Source organism: Aedes albopictus, chromosome 3, assembly GCF_035046485.1.
Source record: "Aedes albopictus strain Foshan chromosome 3, AalbF5, whole genome shotgun sequence".
NCBI classification, from domain to species: Eukaryota; Metazoa; Arthropoda; class Insecta; order Diptera; family Culicidae; genus Aedes; species Aedes albopictus.
In genome coordinates, this window is record NC_085138.1 from 94171771 (window position 1) to 94194481 (window position 22711).

Below are 22711 nucleotides of genomic sequence, written 5' to 3' on the forward strand. Positions count from 1 at the left end.
TGAATTAGGATTTTCTCTCTTTTTGTGATTTTTCTTTATTGGAATGTAGAAGTGATAATCAAAAATGACTGCAAATTAAACAAAAAGCTATTTTTCGTAGTGCTGTTATTTATAATCACCGGTATGTAATGCTGATAATAAAATTCTTTTTCCATGTTATAAATTAACAGGTTAAATTCATAACTAATTCCGAAAGCCTGGAAATTTTTATCACATATGGGGCATGTTCGGTGTAGTACTAGATTTGTAGTAATGAGCTGAATTTTAGTATGGTGAGAAGGTCCATTCTCCGTTTCTGCAATGAAATGGTGCAAAAATCGTGGGTAATATGATTCCTTGCCTAATTTGATGCTGTTTGAGCAAAACTTTGGATAACTATGTTGTTTATGTTACAATAAATGGAGAAAACAACAATACTAGATGGATCGCTGGTTTTACAGCATGTCAAAAACCAGCAAAATTTTGCTAAAACCAGCGATCCATCCAGTAAAATATTTCTTGCTGATTTTTCAGTAATGCGGTTTGCTAGCTTTTTTTGCTGGTCGTTCAGCAATTGTGTCCGAGCTCGAGTCTGGCCGAAATGTTTTTTTTTTTTCAGACGAAACAAAAATTAATAAAAATGTTCGTTTGAAGTTAATTTTCGGTATCCAGAGACAGTAAACGCGATGAACGCTTATTATAGAAGTGGCGCATTCCATTTTAATGCAAACCGCGATGAAAAATATACATTTTTTGGATGAATTTTCACGTCCTTGGGAAGATTCAAATATTACGTCCATCGTTTTTTGGGATTTCTAGACCCCCCCTCCCCCCTCTGTCACGCACTTTTCCTATACCCAATACACGTACTGTCACACTTTTCTAGACACCCCCCCCCCCTCCCCCAAATGTTGGACGTAATTTTTGAACGTTCCCCTTCTGCTCGCTCCAGTGTCTCGGGCAGGAGCGCGCAAAATGTGTCTAGGAAAATGCTAAGTGTTTTACAACTCTCTTGCTGATGCTCTGCAATTTTTAACTTTACTGAATTTCAGCTATCATTACTGAGTTTTCGGCACACTACAGTTTGCTGATGGCGTTCCAGCAATAGGACAGATCGGTGAAGTACCAGATTTGTAGTAATGAGCTGAATTTTAGTATGGTGAGAAGGTCAATAGGAAGCAATCAGTGAAGTACTAGATTGAAAGTAGTGAGCTGGATTTTTGTATGGTGAGATGATCAGTTCTCCATTTCTACAATGAAATGGTGCAAACAGCATGGGTTATATGGATTCTTGCGTAATTTAATGCTGTTTGAGCAAAAGTTTGGGTAACTGTGTTGTTGAAGTTGCAAGAAATAAATAATACAACAACCCAATTACCCAAACTTTTGCTCAAATAGCATCAAATTAGTCAAGAAATCATATAACCCATGCTGTTTGTACCATTTCATTACAGATATGGAGAACTGATCATCTCACCATACAAAAATCCAGCTCACTACTTTCAATCTAGTACTTCACTGATTGCTTCCTATTCTCCGTTTCTGCAATGAAATGGTGCAAAAAGCGTGGGTATTATGATTTCTTGCTTAATTTGATGCTGTTTGAGCAAAACTTTGGGCAACAGTGTTGTTGTTTTCTCCATTTCTTGCAACATAAACAACATAGTTATCCAAAGTTTTGCTCAAACAGCATCGAATTAAGCAAGGAATCATAATACCCACGCTTTTTACACCTTTTCATTGCAGAAACGGAGAATAGGAGGCAATCAGTGAAGTACTAGATTGAAAGTAGTGAGCTGGATTTTTGTATGGTGAGATGATCGATTCTCCATTTCTGCAATGAAATGGTGCAAACAGCGTGGGTTATATGATTTCTTGCCTAATTTGATGCTGTTTGAGCAAAAGTTTGGGTAACTGTGTTGTTGTATTATTTATTTCTTGCAACTTCAACTACACAGTAAACCAAACTTTTGCTCAAACAGCATCAAATTAGGCAAGAAATCATATAACCCACGCTGTTTGCACCATTTCATTGCAGAAATGAAGAATCGATCATCTGGATTTTTGTATGGTGAGATGATCAGTTCTCCATATCTGTAATGAAATGGTACAAACAGCATGGGTTATATGATTTCTTGACTAATTTGATGCTATTTGAGCAAAAGTTTGGGTAACTGGGTTGTTGTATTATTTATTTCTTGCAACTTCAACAACACAGTGGATTTTTGTATGGTGAGATGATCAATTCTCCATTTCTGCAATAAAATGGTGCAAGCAGCGTAGGTCATATGATTTATTGGCTAATTTGATGCTATTTGAGCAAAAGTTTGAATAACTGTGTTGTTGTATTATTTTTTTCTGCAACTTCAACAACACAGTTATCCAAACTTTTGCTCAAACAGCATCAAATTAGTCAATAAATCATATAACCCAACTAACATTTTCAGCGCTATAAGCTTCAGTCATTTGCTTTCTGTTGTGTAACCATCGAGTAAAAGCAGTCAACGCTGAATAAAAGGAAAGCTAGTCAAATATAAATCATAAGCTAATACACGACTGCAAAACAAGCACCATACAGCTACCAAACTCGGTTTTCAGAAATCCATTACTTGTCACTGGGGCTGCCTTTACTCCACCCTATTCCAACTCCGGGAGATTTCCCGGAAGATGTGAAAACTTGAACACATCGAATAGGAGTCCCCACTAACAAAACAGCTGCTACTATACAGTACAATTCATTATACTGACAAATCCCCAAACCAGCAGCGCTTTAAAGGCCGTTTTGCGATTTCATTACGGCTAGAAGCTGTAATAAAGAAACTGTTGGTTTACCAACACGGCTTGTCGGATATAAACATTATTGTCAAAACAAACTTTAAGCGGGATATATAGCTACTACACAAATTCTTTACAGCTATCCATGTATGTGCTGTGAAATTATTTGGGTTGCTTTTATTGCACTTTAATTCAATGCTGGAAGATGTGCAAATCGAGTAAGAGTCCCAGCCACTACAACAGCTGATTTTATACAGTACGTTTTGTAATGTTGCCAAGACACAAAACAGCAGCGCTTCGTAGGCGTTTAAAGAACACTCTTTCAGCTAGAAGCTGTGAAGAAGAATCTGTTGGCGCAACCACACAGCTTGTTCAATGTAAACATTATTGCGTTTGACGTTTCACAAGCTTTTACAGCAAGATGAAGTTGGGTAAGGTTTCTTGTGGCACAATTATGAAGCCTTGTCTGGAGTAAAACAAAACGGGCTATTTTCTATGTTATTTATATATAGCAGTGTGGCAGCGAGGACATCATCGGGACCAGTGGATACGGAGATCGGGAGTTCGATTCCAAGTAGCGGCAAGTACTTTAATTATTCAATTTTAAAAATGATAATTCCAGTTCCACATGTATTGCATCACGGTATCCATAACCTAATTATATTTAATCGTTTAATTTGGGGATGCCGTAAGACTATTATTTAACAACTGCGAAAAGGCTGAAAAAGCGCCTTCTCAAGATGTTATTCATTTAGTGGTTACATAGGAGCCGAGAAAAGAGCTATGACTAGGTGGCATAGAAGCTGATCGCACAGCATGTACAAGCTGATTAAGTTCGCCAGATTCATTGGTATAGGGCTTGCATAGAAGCTTCCGTCCATATGTACAACACAGTAACTCAGCATCAAGCCGTATTAAGGACGCTTTGTTGACGTTTACATTCACAATAAATGTTAGTTGGGAACCCACGCTGTTTGCCCCATTTCATTGCAGAAATGGAGAATTGATCATCTCGCCATACAAAAATCCAGCTCACTACTTTCAATCTAGTACTTCACTGATTGCCTCCTATAGGACAGATCGGTGAAGTACTAGATTTGTAGTAATGAGCTGAATTTTAGTATGGTGAGAAGGTCAATTCTCCGTTTCTGCAATGAAATGGTGCAAAAGGCGTGGGTATTATGATTCCTTGCCTAAATTGATGCTGTTTGAGCAAAACTTTGGGTAACAGTGTTGTTGTTTTCTCCATTTCTTGCAACATAAACAACATAGTTATCCAAAGTTTTGCTCAAACAGCATCAATTTAGGCAAGGAATCATAATACCCACGCTTTTTGCACCATTTCATTGCAGAAACGGAGAATTGACCTTCTCACCATACTAAAATTCAGCTCATTACTACAAATCTAGTACTACACCGAACGTGCCCCATTGACCTTCTCACCATACTAAAATTCAGCTCATTACTACAAATCTAGTACTACACCGAGCGTGCCCCATTCATTTTGCTGGACGAAAAAACCGAAATATGGTGTGTACAATCTTGTCAAAACTTAATTCTTTTGGCACAAATTTTAAGATTTACTTATTTGCTACAACTTCTCCGAACAATGTGTGCAAATAAAATTGAAGAAAACATTACATATCACATTTGTAATCAGAAAAAACCTTAAAAAGTTGATTTTTTTATCTCAATTCTGTGATCTTTGGTGTTTGGGAGCATACAAGCATTGATAAACAATGACTTCACACGTCGCTCCTGAGCCCCCATCAGCTTATTCACAAAAACTAAGACCGTTATCAGATAGAGCAAACATCGATCTTTCGGATAACGGTGTTCATTTGCGTGGGCGGGCTGCTGTTATGCCCTACGGAGCATTTTCGAAAAAAGACACATGACCTCTTGCGCCCTTTTCAAATGTTGCTCCAGAATTATTTCAAACGTTTGAACCACAAACAAGCAGACATAACACTCTAATCATTCCTATCGTACACCTGTAATATTCGTTCTCATCATCCGCAAGGGGTGATACACAAATTATGTCACGCAAAAATCGACCATTTTTAACCCCCCCTCCCCCCTATGTCACACTTTTTGTATGAGACTTCAAAATTATTTGTATGAGTCGTCACGTTATTCAAAACCCCCCTCCCTCCTAGAAGCGTGACATAATTTGTGCATGGCCCCCAAGGTGTTCATTATCAAATGTGAAAGCGATCAAACACTAGCGCCTCTGGTGAAAATGAAATTGAAATATATTGTTGAATGCATGAGCCAAATCCTTTTGAAGAGTGCCCTAATAAAAATGTAATTTACACTGACAATTAGGTGAATGATTGTATGATTTCGTGTATGAACGAGATAATAGCCCGAAAGGGTTGTAAAAATAGAGCTAATAAACTATAGAGGAAGAATGTCGCTGGCGTCGCCGCCGCAACATCTCTTGCTGGCGGAGATAGGCAGGGGTATAAGTGTCAAAGCGAAAAAGTATGCAGTTTGACAGATAGATACCCGACATGTTTCCGAGCGAGAACAAAGGGAACACCAGCGACATTCGTCCTCTATAGTTTATTAACTCTATTGTTGTAAAACACATTGTATCATATTTTTGTATTAGGGTTGGCTGTCTGTTTGTCTGTGGTACACCAACCAACTGTTCCTCGGGTCCACCTGGTGCTGCTCGCATCGATATTGTTAAAGAGTTTGATGTTTACCCCCTACCGCCATCTAGTTCATGGTTCGCATTAGGTTGGCATTCACGCTAAGATCAGTTTACCTATTTTTCTAAAATATGGGTAAATTTTACTCAAATTTGCGTAAACTTTACGCAAATATGTGTAAATAAAACTCATTTTGGAAAAGTGCACAACCGCATTTATGGATATTATTAACTCATATTTGGATTACAATTACTCATATGTGGGTCCACATTACCCATATTTGAGTTTTGTTTACCTATTGAGTATCATTTACGCATATTTGCGGTTGAGCACTTTTTTGGAAAAAAAGGCAAATTGATCTTAGCGTGTTAGGCGAGTATGTTTCCGTGACTATGTTTTGAATCGTCTGTTTGGCTGTGAACTTGCAATGTAATCTAAAAATCAACGTAAGCTTTAGGATGAGTTTTTGGCCCAGTGTGGCTCTTATAAGGACGCAGCCATCTATTCTGCTGTTGTTCCCACCCGCGTGAACCAACCTTACTGGTTGGCATTGAACGTACTTTCAGTTTAGCTCAACTTTGACATCGCGGGAAGAGCAAAACTCTGCCGAGTGCGCACGATGGACGAGACGTTCTGTCATCCGCGAGGCCGAACTGCTTTCCAGCTCTCTTTTTCGCGTGTGCGACTAAGTTCGCCATTTGTGTGTTTGCGAGTAATCGCTTTTGTCGTCGGGAAATTCCGTCGTTAAACCCACGAGACGTGCTTGAAACTAGACCGAACAGCACCGGAAACCACCATGCCGAAGAATAAAGGAAAGGGAGGAAAGAACCGTCGTCGCGGTAAGAACGAAAACGAGTCGGAAAAGCGTGAGCTGATCTTCAAGGAAGACGAACAGGAATACGCACAGGTCACGAAAATGCTCGGCAATGGCAGGCTGGAGGCGATGTGCTTCGACGGTGTCAAGCGACTGTGTCACATCAGAGGCAAACTCCGAAAAAAGGTGAGCACTAACTTCCGGTTTCAAGGAATCGTTTGATCTCCTGCGTATGACGAACAAAGAAATCGAATTTTTTTTTCTCGAAAAGCGTCTCGTGCCAGGTAGCAATAGGTCCCATAGGGCTAGGTATTATAGGGGGTGGCAGTGCGCTGCGATTTTGCTGACAGAGCAAAATCACCCCTTCCTCGTTTCGAATGCAGTCTGTTTGCAAAAGTTTATGACGTCGACGCAAATGTTATTTTCTTTTTTCGCGCATTGCAGTCGTAGGTATGCACTCACGATCAGAGTGATTGATCTGGGATGTTGATGAAAATAACCATTCCTTGAAATATAAAACAACAGGATGACGTATACTTCATGTTGTGAAATCTTGTTACTCATCAGATCAGATTCTGTGTTTACAACAAAGCGCAGTGGCAAATTGCACTTTCCCTTTGATTTTTTGTTGTGGTAGGTACAAAGTGGGGTCAGGCATAGCAGAATCTAATTCAATACTCAACAAAAGCTAGAGAACCCGGGCCCCGCCAGAATATGGTAGTTGTAGTATTTCCTTTCATACATTACTGTTACAGTAGCTACCTATCGTAGGGGGGCCCGGGGCAAGAAGGTCACCTTAAGCATTTTGAACTATTACACGGTAAAACATCAGTAAATCGAACGTTTATTGAACGCAAAGTGTAATGTAGATTACTATCTACAAAATTAAATCGATATTGATATGAAACATATTATAAAAGTGCACAAAATATTAACATTTCTTTCGGTTGTTTTTCTCATTAAAAAAATGGGCCGGGGCAAGAAGGCCACTCTACCGGGGCAAAAAGGACACCTACCTAATAAATCCGCTTTCTTCGGTGAATGCCCTGCTGGGTGGCTGCTCGCTTTAGCGGCATGCCGGAATCGGCCACCGCTTTGATTTTCGCGATCCTGCTGGCGGAATGTCGTTGTTTCTGGGTCGCGATCCACTTTTACCTGCGCACCATCCTCGGCCGGCCACTTGAAATCACAACAACAACAACAACAACTGTTTGACATTTGGATTCAAGGTTATGTTCAAGCAAAGTGCGAATCAAAGAGTGACCCTTTTGCCCCGGGCAGAGGTGTCCTTTTTGCCCCGGATTGTCAATAGTGCATTTTAATGCATATTTTTGCATAAAATGACGGCACATCCAGTAGTATTCTATTACAAATAACTGTAATTATTGTAAACTTGCCATCAAATTCGAATAAACCTTAAGAAATATGAAATGGCCTTTGAAAACCCTTATTTTGTGCGATGTCACTGTTATAATTTTTGACCAGATCCAAGATGCAGCAATCTTTTTAGAATTTTTTAGCTCAATTCAGAACTATTAATTCAAAATATGATGAATATTACATTATAAGATTGTGGAGAAGGTTCAGCATCCATCAATTATGCCTATATCATTACGTTTCATAGGGAAATCAAAGGGTGTCCTTCTTGCCCCGGTGTCCTTTTTGCCCCGGGGTCCCCTAATACAGGATTTACTACAACGCAATTATTTTTAATAACTAGATCTGTATGTAGACTGTAGATATTAAGTTACCTATAGCCTTTGTTCGTAGCCTAGAAGGATGACAGTGGTGTTCAACATTTTAGTGCATACTAGCTGTCCCGGCAAACGTCCTACTGCCTGCCTAAAACGTTTTTTGACATCCAGCTTCATAGAAATGTGCCGCTCAAAACGAGATTTCAGATTTTTCTATTTTTCTTGCCTTCTCTGACACTTTCCAATTATTTTTGCGCACGAACACGTCAGAGCCCAGCGCGAATTTTGTCGTTGGTACACACTAAGAATAAATCGCAGAATTCTGTGAAATTTCACCGAATTCTCAACAGCAGATTTTTCGGTAAACTGTTCGGTGATTTTTCGATTCACCGAACAATCTGTGAAGATTGAAAATGCTCTTCTGTCAAATTCACCGAACATTTCGGTGACTTTTTTCACCGATTTTCTGTGAATTCATCATTTACTTTTGTTGGTTTCACAGAACTTTCGGTGTATTTTCCACGAATGTATACGGTAATTTTTTGTTTTGATTATTTGGTTTCACCGAATTATTCAGTGTTTTTTTAGTTTTCCTAAAACTAAAAATCAGAAATAAATGAAATATATTGTTTGTTTAAACATGTAATTCTTATTCCAGCATTCAACTATAAATATAAGGAAGGGAAGATACAGATTCACAGAACGAAAGTGGTGTTTAACACGGTTTTTCATGCTGGGATGCTTCGCGGTGGTATGTCCGGGTACTTCAATCTGGCAGAAACAGAAAGCAAATAATTGACTATAAAATGATATTAGGGTGCAAATAGTACTTACGATAAACACCAACTAACCTCTTGTCCTCCTATAGGACATTTTTTGCTGAATTTCACTTTAGTTTGAGTCACTACTTTCACGAAATAACAAATAAATCCAACTAATTTTGTTTTGACACCCCGCGCGCTCTTGGGAATATGGCTGACTACCGATTTCACAGAAATTCGGTGAAAATCGCAATCTTCGGTAAAGCTTTGGTTGTTTACCGAACCGAAATGTAAAAATTTCACAGAATTTTGTAATTTATTTACCTTTACCGAATTTTCTGTGGAGTTTCGACAGTTGCATTGGAAAGTTTCGAATTTTACAGAAAGATCTGTGAAAACATAGTTTACAGTTTAGATTCGGTGAAATATTTCACAGAATTCTGCGATTCATTCTTAGTGTGTACGATACCTGGGATACCTACCTACTTTTAAATCGCAACTCGATTTGAGTTAGTGCAAATTGCAACTATTAATTTTCATTGCAATTGCAACTTATGGTGCAGAAACCAAGGGAAAAATGAATAAGCAACTCAGATATACAAATCTGTCAACAGAGGCATACTGCCGTGAATCGCATATCAGTCCCATCTTTGCTGGATTTCCTATGCAAATGGGACTGATATGCGATTCACGGCAGCATAGACTATGTAAGAAAGAGATAACATGCGTTATCAAACACGTAACATATCTTTCATACTCTTTGGTCCTAGCATTTGAAGAGCAATTAAAAAGCATTCTGAATGCTTCCAAGCAAAAACACCTCGAGCTGTTGAAATGCTAATTAACAGTCAAAAGCTTTTGAGCAGCTTAGCTTATGGGGGAGGGGGTGGTTGTGCAATTGTGACAAGCAATGTTTTAAGTATAGGAAAACCACGCATCATTAAACGTAGACGAGGGTACAAATCCACAAAATACTTACTTTCAGTCCAGAGCACCCATGGTGGTGCAGAGGGCCGAATTGAAAGATCTCCATCTCTGGGGACTTGCTTGATTTCGTTGGCGAGACTGTCATGAGCCTCTGGGTCTGCCTTCGCTGCGATGTCCTGTTGGGTTCCAATTAACGCTTGTTAGCAGATTTCGTTTCCGCTCCTGCGTAGAGTATCGCCCCACTTTCGCTTTTGAATTTCTGTCGCTATCGGCTTTTGATGACATCAGGGATGACATCGACGATGGAGATCCAATAGTGATGCCACCATGCACGAATTATAAACCGCAAGCATCTATTGATGAAGACCTGCAGCCGTTGAGTGTTCTCCACTGATACATACCAAGTTTCACTGGCGTACAACAGCACAGATTTCACGTTCGAGTTGAAAATTCTGATTTCGGTGCGTCCACTAATCTGATTGTTTTTCCCGGGTCTGTGTCGTTTGGCATAAAGTCATTTGGCATAAGGTCACTTGGCGTAAAGATATTTGGCATAACGGTCACTTGGCATAATAAAGAAGGGTGCATTTCTATTATGCCAAATGTCCTTATGCCAAACGACCTTATGCCAAATGACTTTATGCCAAATGTCCCGCTCCCGTTTTTCTCAGAGTATATGTACCAGGCTTGTGCACCATCACGATCTTGACACAAAAAAGCCGCAACCAGGCTTGATAAAAGACCTTTTCAGCTGACAGGCCCGAACACAGGCGCAAACGCTAAACTGTCATTTTCATATGAGAACTGTCAACGGCCCCCAAAATCAGCTGACTTTAAACGTCTTCTGATTAGGCAATAGAAATACACTAGAACTCCAATGGCGCTGTAGTCACTTTTCCCTTTTAATTAAATTTATACCTCTTATTGTAATAATTGATTGCTTTTGAAAAGACACTACACCGTCTTCAACCAGAGGTTGCACAGACTGAACAATCACTAACATTAGGCAGTGTCCAGCTTGAAGAGCATCTTTTATTTTGGTAGACAAAATTTATCTGACACTTCTAGTACCGCTACTGACGCTGTAAGGGCGTGGCAAACTAGATGTTAGTCACAGGAACAGTGGCGATATTGGACTTCTGTGGCTAGTTATTCGATTAGGCCTATTCTTCTCAAAATCTAAAGAGTTTAGCAACATGCTCTAGAGCGGTGTTTTGCTTCTGCCTTGTGGCGAGGGAGCGAACGAACCCCAAACACAGTGGCAATAAAAATTGAGCGAGGAAGAGGAACGAAAATAGAGCCTATGAAGATTTCGGATAAAAGAGTCCAATTTTTGCCTCGAGCGTCTTTCTTTGTATGGCAGTGGAAATCGCGAGAGCTTTTTGAGTGTGAGTGGACGTGAGAAACACAACAAACAATTATGAGGTACCGGCCAGAGTGGACGCGCAACGCGACGTGGCGCGGAAATTTGCACGCAAAGGAATAACAATAATAAGGAGCTGTCAAATCGTATGGGAAATCCGCGTTGCGTCGCGTGACGCGTCCACTCTGGCCGTACCATGAGTGTTGGACAAACTCCTCGCTGCGCGACGAGCTCGCGCTCGGTGCTGTTGACGATTTGCGTTGTGATTTCTGAGTTTTATTTTTTCTCCTCAGATAATCGCCTGTCAAGCCTGGCCGCAACAACAACAAATTTCTATTTCCTCCATCAGCACCCACCGAGCTCTTTCTATGCAAATCTCCTGAGCAGCCGAACGCACATTAACCCTTTATAAGGCAGTGGCAACTATATTGCCACCTACTGTTTGTATTTTTTTCTGATTTAAAATAATCAATTTCGAACTTTTTTTTTGGTTTACGCAAAATTGGGATTTCTTACAATGCTTGGTTTTTTTTGGTACTAAACAAAGCTTTAACAACAATTTGGGAGCCATTTGTAGTCTCAAAAATGGCTGAATTTGACCGCGTGAAGAAAATTAGCTCAAACTTATTGTAAAATTATTGATTTGGTAAATATTTTAAGAAATAATCAATTTATGGTTTGACATGAGCTGAACTACACAGTTTATATTATGGGTTAAGCCCTAATCCACTCTAAAATCTCTTTTTCGGCTTTTTGCTGAAGTCAAAAGAAGAAAAGTACCCTAAACAGGCAGTGGCAAGAATATTGCCACCAGCGCTGGTGGCCTAAACGGACAGTGGCAACTCACTGCTGGATGACTGTCATCTGAAAGGGTCAGGATGAAGGTCAATTGGTTAAGTAGTATTGCGCATGGTACAACCAACACAAACATAGCACGCCATATGAATATGAACTCAAAGCGTAGAACAAAAAATCGCTTCGTGTTTGATAACTATTCTAATTGTTTTTTTTTATCTGTATAAACGAGATTTTAAGCCCTGGGCTAGTTCATCTCAGGACCCACGCTTTACTTCCCTTCCGAAGGAAGAACTCACATTTTGTGAGTTTGTCGGGAGTGGGATACGATCCCAGATCCTCGGCGTGATAGTCACGTGTTCTAACCATCCAACCAGGTCCGCTCCACCTTCTAATTGTTTGGTCTTGTGGTTCGAAAAGGACCCAAGTAACCACAAGCATTATATCATAACATTAATTCAATCGTATTTTTGTATGGCTGATCTACCCATATTCGCATAGTTGACGTAAGCGCAACTGCAGTTTTCAACACACTTTTGAAATTTTAACAATAAATATTTAATAGAAGTTATTTTTTTTTTTCATTTTCACATCTAGCTAGTGATTAGGTCTTTGGCTCTATTGAAAAAAAATTGGTCACAATTATGTACATGTAATAGATATTAGCTTGAGAATGCTGACATTGCCAATGGTGGTTACGTCAACCATGCGATCATGAGCAGTAATGCGAAATAACTTTTATTCTACACTAGCAGTCCCGGCAAACGTCGTACTGCCTGCTTACTCTGTTTTTAAACATCCCGTTCCATGAAGAAATGCCCCTCAAAATGGAATTTCTTATTTTCCCGTTTTTCTTGCCTTCCCGGTCGCTTTTCCTAATTATTTTTTCGTACGAACATGTCGGAGCCCTGGCGGAATGCAACAGTGAAAGAATCATGTCGATCTGTTGACCCGTTCCCGGGCCTATTCGTGACATACAAACACCATTCCATTTTTATTTATATAGATATGTCAAGTAATGAAGCGTTTATTCTACATTATGAATGCATTGAAGCATTACGGTTTTTCGACAGTTCAATTTAGTACTACCGTGTGCGCACCTAACATTGCGCAGGTCCAAACTTTGCGCATTCTTGTAAAATAACGAAAAAAATAACTAAATGTCAACATATTCATCAGTTTAATCATTGCACTAGCATTGTGTAAACATAAACATTATTTGAGAAATATTTGATTGCCATAAAATCTTTGTTTATGTTGAATAATAAACAAAAAATACGCAAAAACGTCAAAATTTGTCTCGCCTTAACACGGTTCCCAAGAAGTAACTCTACTAAAAATCAGCATTTTCCTCGATAAAACTATGCAACAATGATTAATTTTGCTGTTAATTGACAAAAAAAGTGATATTCTTATAATATCAATCACAGTTCGTAATATTTTTTCAATTTAATTAGTAAATAGTGGTGCGCAATGTTTGGAAGCATGATTTGCACAGTGTTCCTAATTTTTGCGCAGTTTCAGTAAATGCATGTTGAACTTGAATACATGACTCATGAACTGTTTAAATATTATGTAACACTAGTACTGACAATTTCAGGCCTGCCTCTTCACCATGTAGCAGATTTTGTATAGAAATTAGTAGAAAATTGTATGAACCGTAGCACTACGGCAGGCACTCTCCGTCTTTCTACAATATGTGACGTTATTTGTGAACAGTCCTTTATTTGGCTTTTTTGGTGGTCAATGTTAGGGATGATTCTTCAAATATGACATCCACCATTTTTTTTTTTTAATTTTAGAACCCCCTGCTTCCCCGAGCCACTCCGTCACGCTTCATAGTACACCTAATACATGGCATGTCACACTTTTTCAGACAACCCCAACCCCTTCCCCCCAAAGATGGACGTCATATTTAAATTACCCCTTATTGTTCCTATCCGTAACGGTCACTTCATTTATCAGGAAGCTTTTACCTTTGGTCTTTAGCCACTGGAAAATTCCTCATGAAGTTTGGATTGTTTTCACGATAGGTACTGTGGTGGCAACACTGCCACTGTTGAAGCGAGAGAGAAACTGTGAGTTTTGAGTTAGATGTTTGGAAAGAATAAACGCGTGTTATTGAAAGTCGGTAAATCGTCCGAGTATTTATTTCGTTAATCGTCCGAAGTAACGCGGAACGTCCGGAATCCTCACATTGGTGACCGTCGACGGTGATAGCAATCGGAATTACGCGAAATACGGAGCAAAAACAAGTTCTAAACATGACTGAAAATCGGCAGGCGCAAAACGTAAACAATCAGTCGCAGCCGGCAGCAGCCGCAGTTGCTGTCAAATTGCCGGAATTTTGGAAATCGGACCCGGCAATGTGGTTCGCGCAGGCCGAGGCGCAATTTGCCTTGGCAGGAATCACGCAAGACACCACGATGTTCCATCACATTGTGGCAAAAATAGACCAATCCGTGATATGCCACATCGCGGATCTGGTGAAAAATCCCCCGGCTACGGACAAGTATGATGCTGTTAAACTTCGACTCATTTCCCGCTTTGAGCTGACGCCACAATCACGTCTCGAGCGTCTCCTGAGCTCTTGTGACCTTGGCGATTTGCGGCCAACACATTTGTTGGCGAAGATGCAGGAGCTGTCCGCAGGCCTAAACGTTGATGAGTCTCTGCTGAAGATGCTTTTCCTACAACGTCTCCCGGCTAACATTCGTGCTGTTCTAAGCATCCACGACGGAACATTGGCGAAAATCGCGGAAATGGGCGATAAAATGATCGACTTGTCGCCGCCAACATCGGCTGCCGTTGATGTTAGGGCATCCGTAGCACCATCGTCCAATCAAGACCCGTACTCACAGGAAAGCCTGGCCAACCAAATCGCGGCATTGACTGCCGAAATCCGCCGAATGAGGTCCAATCCACAACGTTCTCGGACTCGATCAACTTCCCGGAGTCGGCAAGCAGCTGGTTCGAACAACGTTTGTTGGTATCATCGCAAGTTTGGAAATGACGCAGAACAGTGCCGCGGTCCATGCAGTTATCAAGCGTCAAAAAACTAGACAACCGCCCGCCTGTTGTCAACGAGGTGGGCGGGAACCAGTTGAGTCATCGTCTTCGTATCTTCGACCGAACTTCGCAATTTCGGTTCCTGATCGATACCGGGTCGGATGTGTCGATTATTCCTGCTAGCTCCAGAGAAAAATCCCACGGTCCTTCTACCTTTCAACTTCACGCCGCTAACGGATCCACAATCAGGACATACGGAAACCGCTTTGTTACTATGGATCTGGGACTGCGGCGCCGTTTCACGTGGAACTTTCTAATCGCTGATGTCACTACAGCCATAATCGGCGCCGACTTTCTGGCCTATTTTGACATCCTTGTGGACCTTGGTAGCCACCGGCTAATCGATGGAAAAACAAAACTACATTCTACCGGTGGACTCACACAAGCCGTGCTTCATGGCGTCACGATGATCGATGTTGGCCATCCCTTTCGCGACTTGCTGGTTGAATACCGCGAAATTACTACACCACCAACTATGCGATCCGAAATCAAACACAACGTTACGCACCACATCCAGACCAAAGGCCCTCCGGTCGCATGCAAAGCACGCAGAATGGCTCCTGACAAATTGAAAGCAGCGAAAAAGGAGTTCGAGATGATGATGGAAATCGGAATATGTCGCCCGTCTAAAAGTAGCTGGGCCAGTCCCCTGCACTGTGTCCCGAAGAAGAATGGAGAATGGCGTTTTGTGGGAGACTACCGAAGCTTGAACCGTGTCACTATTCCTGATCGGTACCCTGTCCCCCATATCCATGACCTGCTGAACAGCTTCCTGGGTAAAAAGTTCTTCACAACACTGGATATGGTGCGAGCTTACTACAACGTTCCAGTAGAGGAATGCGACGTCCCCAAGACAGCAGTTCGGGTTATTCGAATTTACGAGAATGCAGTTCGGGCTGTGCAATGCCAGCCAGTCGTTCCAACGATTTATGCATAGTATTTTCGGGGATTTGGATTTCGTAATAGTATTTGTCGACGATATTTGCATTGCATCAGCTACAGAGGAAGAGCATCAGCGCCATGTTCGGATCGTTTTTGATCGTTTGAAGAAAAATGGTCTAGTACTGAACCTGGCGAAATGCAAGTTTGCGCAACCGGAAGTGGATTTCTTAGGATATCGTGTTAATGCTGAAGGTGTGAAACCGGAGCCAAAAAGGGTATCTGCAGTCGTCGAATATACGAAGCCTACCACAGTCAAGGAACTAAGGCGGTTCCTAGCTCTCGTAAACGGCTACAAGCGTTTTCTACCAGGTGCCGCAGGAACGCAGAAGACATTACAAGATATGATCCAAGGAAATCGCAAGAATGATACTCGGAAGCTGAAATGGGATTCCACAGCAGAAGCAGCGTTCATCAGATGTAAAAAAGGTTTAGCCGAGGCGGCATTATTGCATTATCCCGACGTTTCGAAGCCGTTGGCTCTAATGGTCGATGCTTCGGATATAGCAGCAGGAGCAGTGCTGCAACAGTATCACAACGGCGGTTGGCAACCTCTGGGATTCTTCTCGCAGAAATTCTCCAGTTCGCAGAAGAAATATTCAGTTTTCGGTCGAGAGCTAACGGCGATGAAACTCGCCGTCAAGTATTTTCGTCACCTGGTTGAAGGTAAGGATTTTGCTATTTTCACCGATCATCGACCGCTTACCTACGCTCTTGACTCGAATTCTACGCACTTGCCCCATGAAGAACGTTATTTGCAATACATCTCTAGCTTCACGAGATCTATCAGACACATTAGCGGAAAAGACAATTTCGTTGCTGATGCCCTGTCTAGAGTGAATGCCATTACTACACCATCCGTAATCAATTTTGACGATATTGCTGTAGATCAAGTGGCAGATCCGGAGTTGCAGAAGCTGTTAACGAGCAAAACTTCCTCACTTCGCTTGGATACCCGGATCATTGGTCAGTCATCTAAGCAAATATATTGTGATGTTTCAGGAAACGGACAACCACGACCATTCATTCCGAAGCATCATCGTGTGAGCGTCATGCACGCTGTGCACGATTTGTCCCATCCCGGTGTACGTGCTACTCGAAAGCTCATATCCGCTAAATTCGTATGGCCATCGATGAATAAGGATGTCTCCGAATTCGTTAGATCATGTGACAGATGCCAGCGTTCCAAAATCAACCGTCACACTCATGCAGCTTTTGGTGAATTCGGTGTTCCTCGAGGACGGTTCAGCCATGTGCACATCGACTTGGTTGGACCTTTACCACCTTCTAATGGCTACCGATATCTGCTAACAATGGTCGATAGGTTTAGTCGTTGGCCTGAAGCAGTACCGTTGCCGGACATACTAGCGGAAACCGTTGCACAAGCCTTTTGTAATACATGGGTATCCCGCTTTGGCGTCCCTGAAACAATAAGTACTGACCAAGGTCGGCAATTCGAATCGCAGCTGTTTCAGGAATTGACTGCGTGGCTCGGTACAGTTCGTACCCGTACTACCGCTTATCATCCTCAGGCCTCAGGTGTATGGACAGCCCCTCCGTATCCCAGGTGAGTTTTTTGAACACACTACGATTGAAGTTGGACGTTCGGATTTCCTGAAATCACTTCGCAGTACTATGGGAAACATCAAACCCATCGAAGGAGTGCATCATGCAAAGCAGCGTGTATTTGTTCCCAACGATCTTAAAACCTGCAAAGGAGTTTTTGTCAGAGTTGATACGGTGAAAAAACCTCTACAACATCCTTATGATGGTCCCTTCGAGGTAATTGAGCGAGGAGACAAGTACATGGTAATATCGGTAAGAGGAAAAAAGCAAACAATATCCGTCGACAGGTTGAAGCCAGCGTACTCCTGTAGTCAGCAACCAGAGTGCTTATCGGATACAAGGACGAAAGTTACGCCATCAGGTCATCGAGTACGATTCCTGGCATAACTGGTGGGGGGTAGTGTGGTGGCAACACTGCCACTGTTGAAGCGAGAGAGAAACTGTGAGTTTTGAGTTAGATGTTTGGAAAGAATAAACGCGTGTTATTGAAAGTCGGTAAATCGTCCGAGTATTTATTTCGTTAATCGTCCGAAGTAACGCGGAACGTCCGGAATCCTTACAGTACCTAGTACGAACAGCGGATTCAGGAACTCCGGAGGCCTCCGTTCCCCCTCCCTCGTAGGACAAAGTATTTCCTCAAAGATCAATTAAGGGCACACTACCTGATCTGAACAACTTTAGTTTAATGGGAAAACATTAAATAATAGTATTTTTGATGACTTTTTTGAGCAATTCATAGCATGCGAAAAGTTAGGCACACCAAGCGCAAAGTTAGGAACAATCGAAGATTTTGTGCGCAAATTTAGGAACAAGGCAATGAAATAGTTTTTCTATTTTAAGTATTTTTTGGTTAATATTATGATTTTTTTATATTGCAGACTCAAAGAAGGATCATTAGTCTATCGTATGAGCATGTTGTTCATGATATATTTTGTTTGCTTGTATTTTTTATAGCGACTAGAAATTTGATTTTTCTTAACTGCGCAAAGTTTGGTGCTTACACGGTATATGGCCGTTGTTTAATGCTTTATTGTCCTGTCTAGCGAACTTGGGGAGACGTGGGTTCAAATCCCACCAGCACTACGTGGATTTTTTCGCAATTTTTCCACTCAATTTGTCCATTTTTTCAACACATATTGTGCCTATGAACTTCAGGCATTACGTATGTCTAACATACCATTTCGGTTGGTTATCCGAAAAACAACAACATTCGTGTTGGTACTAACGCTGTTAGGACGTGGCAAACTAGATGTTAGTCATTCTGTGGTTATTTTTCTAATCTGCTGTTGGATGTGTCTGACTCTGCCTTGAACGAGGGTTGGCTTAAGTGGATTGGCGTGATTCGATTCTGTGGCGTGATGGACTGCGTTTGTCTTATGAAGTGAAGGTTAAAGCGGGTATCATTCGACATTGACCATCCTGAAACTGCATAAGGCGCTATCCACAAATTACGAAACGCTATAGGGGGAGGGGAGAAAGTATGACCGAGCGTTACGGTCCATACAAAAGTGTTCGGGTTTTCATACAAAAAAGCGTTACGGAGGGGGGAGGGGGTCTAAAAATTTCGATTTTAGCGTTACGTAATGGATGCTGCCTAAGCCTGATCTATACGTACTAATCTCTATACGAAATTGAGAAAAGTTTGCTGTGAGCACATGAAAAATGCTTTAGCTTCAGACTCGTGATGTTGGTGCACATCACATGCATTGCGAGTCTCAATGAAACAAGCTCCAGTTACAGCTTGTTGTTGGGTATTATCGCCACACTAGTTTGATTTACTCTCGAAATCTTCACTAGGATTTTATTTTCAGCTAAGATTGAATTGACGTTTTCTGGGGGCGAAGGGCTTTGGGTCATATATATGCTGAGTTAGATGGGATGCTGCCGGAAGTTGTTTTACGACGAGTAAACATCTTTGTAGGGGCTTCTTCCCGACTGTCGTATGTGCATAATGTTCTGGTAGACTTTGTGAGACTGCTGTTGGTGCTCGATGTGCTTCATATTGGGGATTTTCATTGAGCTTACTCTGCATATCTATCAGAGCGCCGTTTAGCTAAGAGAGCAACGTCATCAGCCAGTTCGAAGTAATTTAGGCGCGTCGTGGTAATGGGCTGCCACAGCAACCCACGATTCGGTTCACGATCAATGGCACCTACCAGAATCTCGTCAATTACGATGAGGAACAGTAGCGGTGATAGTATACATCCTTGCCTCACTCCAGCATCGACCCGAATGAGATCGGACAAGATACCGTTGTGCAGTACTATGCACGAAAATGCCTTATACTGTGCCTCAATGAGGCTGATGATTTTCTCAGGGACACCTTTGCGCCTGAGGGCTCCTCACACGTTTTCATGATTGAGACGGTCGAAAGCTTTTTCGTAATCAATGAACGAACATCAGGTAGAGAGAATCTTGGAATTCATTGATTTGCTCCAGGATGATACGAACCGTGACAATGTGGTTCACACAGGATCGTCCGATATGGAATCCTGCTTGAGAATTGAGAGATATACTATGGGATCAGCTTTGAGCATCTCGGCTGATATGCGATCGATCTCCGGGGTCCTGTTCGACTTCATGCTACGGATGGATGTTTCTATCTTCTGCAAATGATAGAGCTTCGGTGTTGACACGGGTAATGCGTCGAATTCTTGGCGGGTCATGCTGAGGTGTTAATGGCGTGGCCGACACTCGAAAAAGGTTTCCAGGCTCGAACCAGCGTTTCAATAGGAAGCAATCAGTGAAATACTAGATTGAAAGTAGTGAGCTGGATTTTTGTATGGTGAGTTGATCAATTCTCCGTTTCTGCAATGAAATGGTGCAAACAGCTTGGGTTATTTGATTTCTTGCCTAATTTGATGCTGTTTGAGCAAAACTTTGGGTAACTGTGTTGTTGAAGTTGCAAGAAATAAATAATACAACAACACAGTTACCCAAACTTTTGCTCAAACAGCATCAAATTAGGCAAGAAATCAAATAACCCAAGCTGTTTGCACTATTTCATTGCAGAAACGGAGAATTGATCATCTCACCATACAAAAATCCAGCTCACTACTTTCAATCTAGTACTTCACTGATTGCTTCCTATTGGTCAGCCGGGTCGGTCAATATCTGTCCAGATGTGCCTTTCACGGGCATCGTAGCATTCATAGTGCTCTGAGAAAAGCTATAATCTAGAAACAGTTTGAAGGAGTTTCATTTTTTACATTTCAAGGAACAACAGTAACATAGTCTCACTGTTTTTGCAAGCAATGCCCAGGTTCCGACTTGGCAACAGGAGTATTTTTGAATTTCAACAAACCTTCAGAACAAAACTTATTCTAACGTTTGCTTGTTTCCCCGCCACAGGTCTGGATCAACCAGGGCGACATCATCCTCATCGGTTTGCGTGACTACCAGGACTCGAAAGCGGACGTCATCCTCAAGTACACCCCGGACGAGGCGCGAAATCTCAAGACCTACGGCGAGTTCCCAGAGTCGGTGCGCATCAACGACACAGTCACATTCGTCGACAACGACCTGGACGATGACATCGAGTTCGGTGACGAGTACAGTTCCGAGGAGGAAGTGGACGCCGTCGATGCTATATGATCGGTCACCGGCAAGAGCACCAGCAGTCAGTAGCAGCTGCAACAACAGCATATAAACACACACAGAAAAAGAAAATTCCGATTGTTTCGTGACTTGTTCAGTATAATTACATTACACTCAAAGCATATTTAACAGCAAAAGGGGGGAGGAACGGTTCCAAACTTCCAATCTCCGGATTGGGTTCCACGTCCCAGTTGGGATTGCACGATCCGCAACTGGGAGAACAATTTCAACAACCAATTGTGAAGTGGGAGTAACAAAATTATTAAATGAGACAGGCAAATATATTCACATGCATTGTTTTATTTTATTATTTAAATGCATTGTCATTGAACTTTGTTGTTGATATGTAGTAATCGGGACCACCGCCGATTTTGAGAGAAACACCCATCAAGCCGTAAACCACAAGCCAAGAACAAAACTATTGAAAATTATGCCTTTTTAACTTAAGTCGTTGCAGAATGCAGATATACTATTTTTTTTAGTTGAATACACTACCTGTAACATAAAAGATCCATCCCATTTTGATTATAGTTTTTAGTGAAGAATTTCTTTAACCCTAAACATTTTTATGGCCGGAATGCGTTCATTGGAAGGTCGCTCTGGACTTATATATATATATTTTTTTTTTTCATATTTGCAAAACCCAAACACAAAAAAACTGTAATTCATCATAGGATAATTTGGATATTTTATTCTGTCGGTTCCTCAAGCATTCTCTTTGCAATAATTTGATGATAATCAGTTTTGGTATTTTGCTTTTACTTTTACAACACATTTTGTTCTTGGTTTGTTTCTAAGATAACACAATTAGACTCTATAATTTAGAAATTCGTTTTATGATATTTCCTAACTAACAATAATAAGTGTGTAAAAATCATTACTTTTTCCATTGTAACCCATCTGGTGGATATTAGTTTTAATTTTGCTTCCAGAAAGCTGTAGTAAATTAGCAAAGATAATTTACTTTAAAAGTTTTATATCACAATCACGGTGATAATGGGCGGAACCACGGAAAATACCCTTGTTAGCATGCTGTTCGATCCGATATGTATCACACTTAGCGAACAGTGAACTGAACGCCAAACAGACGGCACCCGAGAAAAGGATGCGGGCAACATTATTGGTGTTCAAACCTGATAATATATCGTATAGGTATGCATAAATCCAATATCTATTACACATAATAATTGTTTATGTAGAAAAGAGTCGGGAGAAACGGAAGCAAAAACAGAATACGAGTAGGAGGGAGGAGGAAAATCGAACAGAGTTCTGGATTTATTACATTCGAACTTCCCTTTCGATTACACTACACACTACATGGTTGCTTGGAGCGACGGGAACAATAGGTATCAATTTCATTTCTCTGCCTACATATTTACAATCGATAGACTTTGCGAAATGGGTCAAAGTTATGCGGCTGTCGAGAGCGAGTTGGCATAGGTTTTCGAAATAGGTAGGGAAAAGCTCGGCAAGCTTCTTTGGATAAATGTATGACTCGTGCTGTAAAAATCTTCATTGTGCAACTCATTGTATAAATAGTTATTTATGCAATGAGTTGCAAAAAGATGATTTTTTCAGTATGAGTTGTACATTTATCCAACGAGGCTTGCCGAGTTGGATAAATACGAAGAGTGCTGAAAAAAATCGAGTTTTGCAACGAGTTCCATACAAAATTTTATGCAATGACTTTTTCATAATGCAACCCATTTGAGTTGCATAATGTTCATAATGCAACTCAAATGAGTTGCATTATGAACATTATACAACTATTT

General features: G+C 41.1%; 1 protein-coding gene and 1 long non-coding RNA gene across 2 annotated transcripts in view; one reads left to right on the forward strand and one right to left on the reverse strand.

Moving 5' to 3' along the window:
* The window catches only part of LOC134291749 (uncharacterized), a 401595-nt gene that overhangs the window by 207294 nt on the left and 171590 nt on the right, over window positions 1-22711 (reverse strand). The gene's annotated exons all lie outside the window — the stretch shown is intronic.
* On the forward strand, window positions 6047-21270 carry LOC109411708 (eukaryotic translation initiation factor 1A, X-chromosomal). The gene is made up of 2 exons (XM_019685283.3): window positions 6047-6414; window positions 20694-21270. The coding sequence occupies exons 1-2, from the start codon at window positions 6211-6213 to the stop codon at window positions 20934-20936; spliced, it is 447 nt and encodes a 148-aa protein (XP_019540828.1). The 5' UTR covers window positions 6047-6210; the 3' UTR covers window positions 20937-21270.

Excerpts from the sequence above, each read along its gene's own strand:
- LOC109411708 (XM_019685283.3), top strand. The coding sequence starts at position 6,211 with ATGCCGAAGAATAAAGGAAAGGGAGGAAAGAACCGTCGTCGCGGTAAG. Across the intron at positions 6,415-20,693 it reads GAGGCAAACTCCGAAAAAAG|GTCTGGATCAACCAGGGCGA; the intron begins GTGAGCACTAAC and ends TCCCCGCCACAG.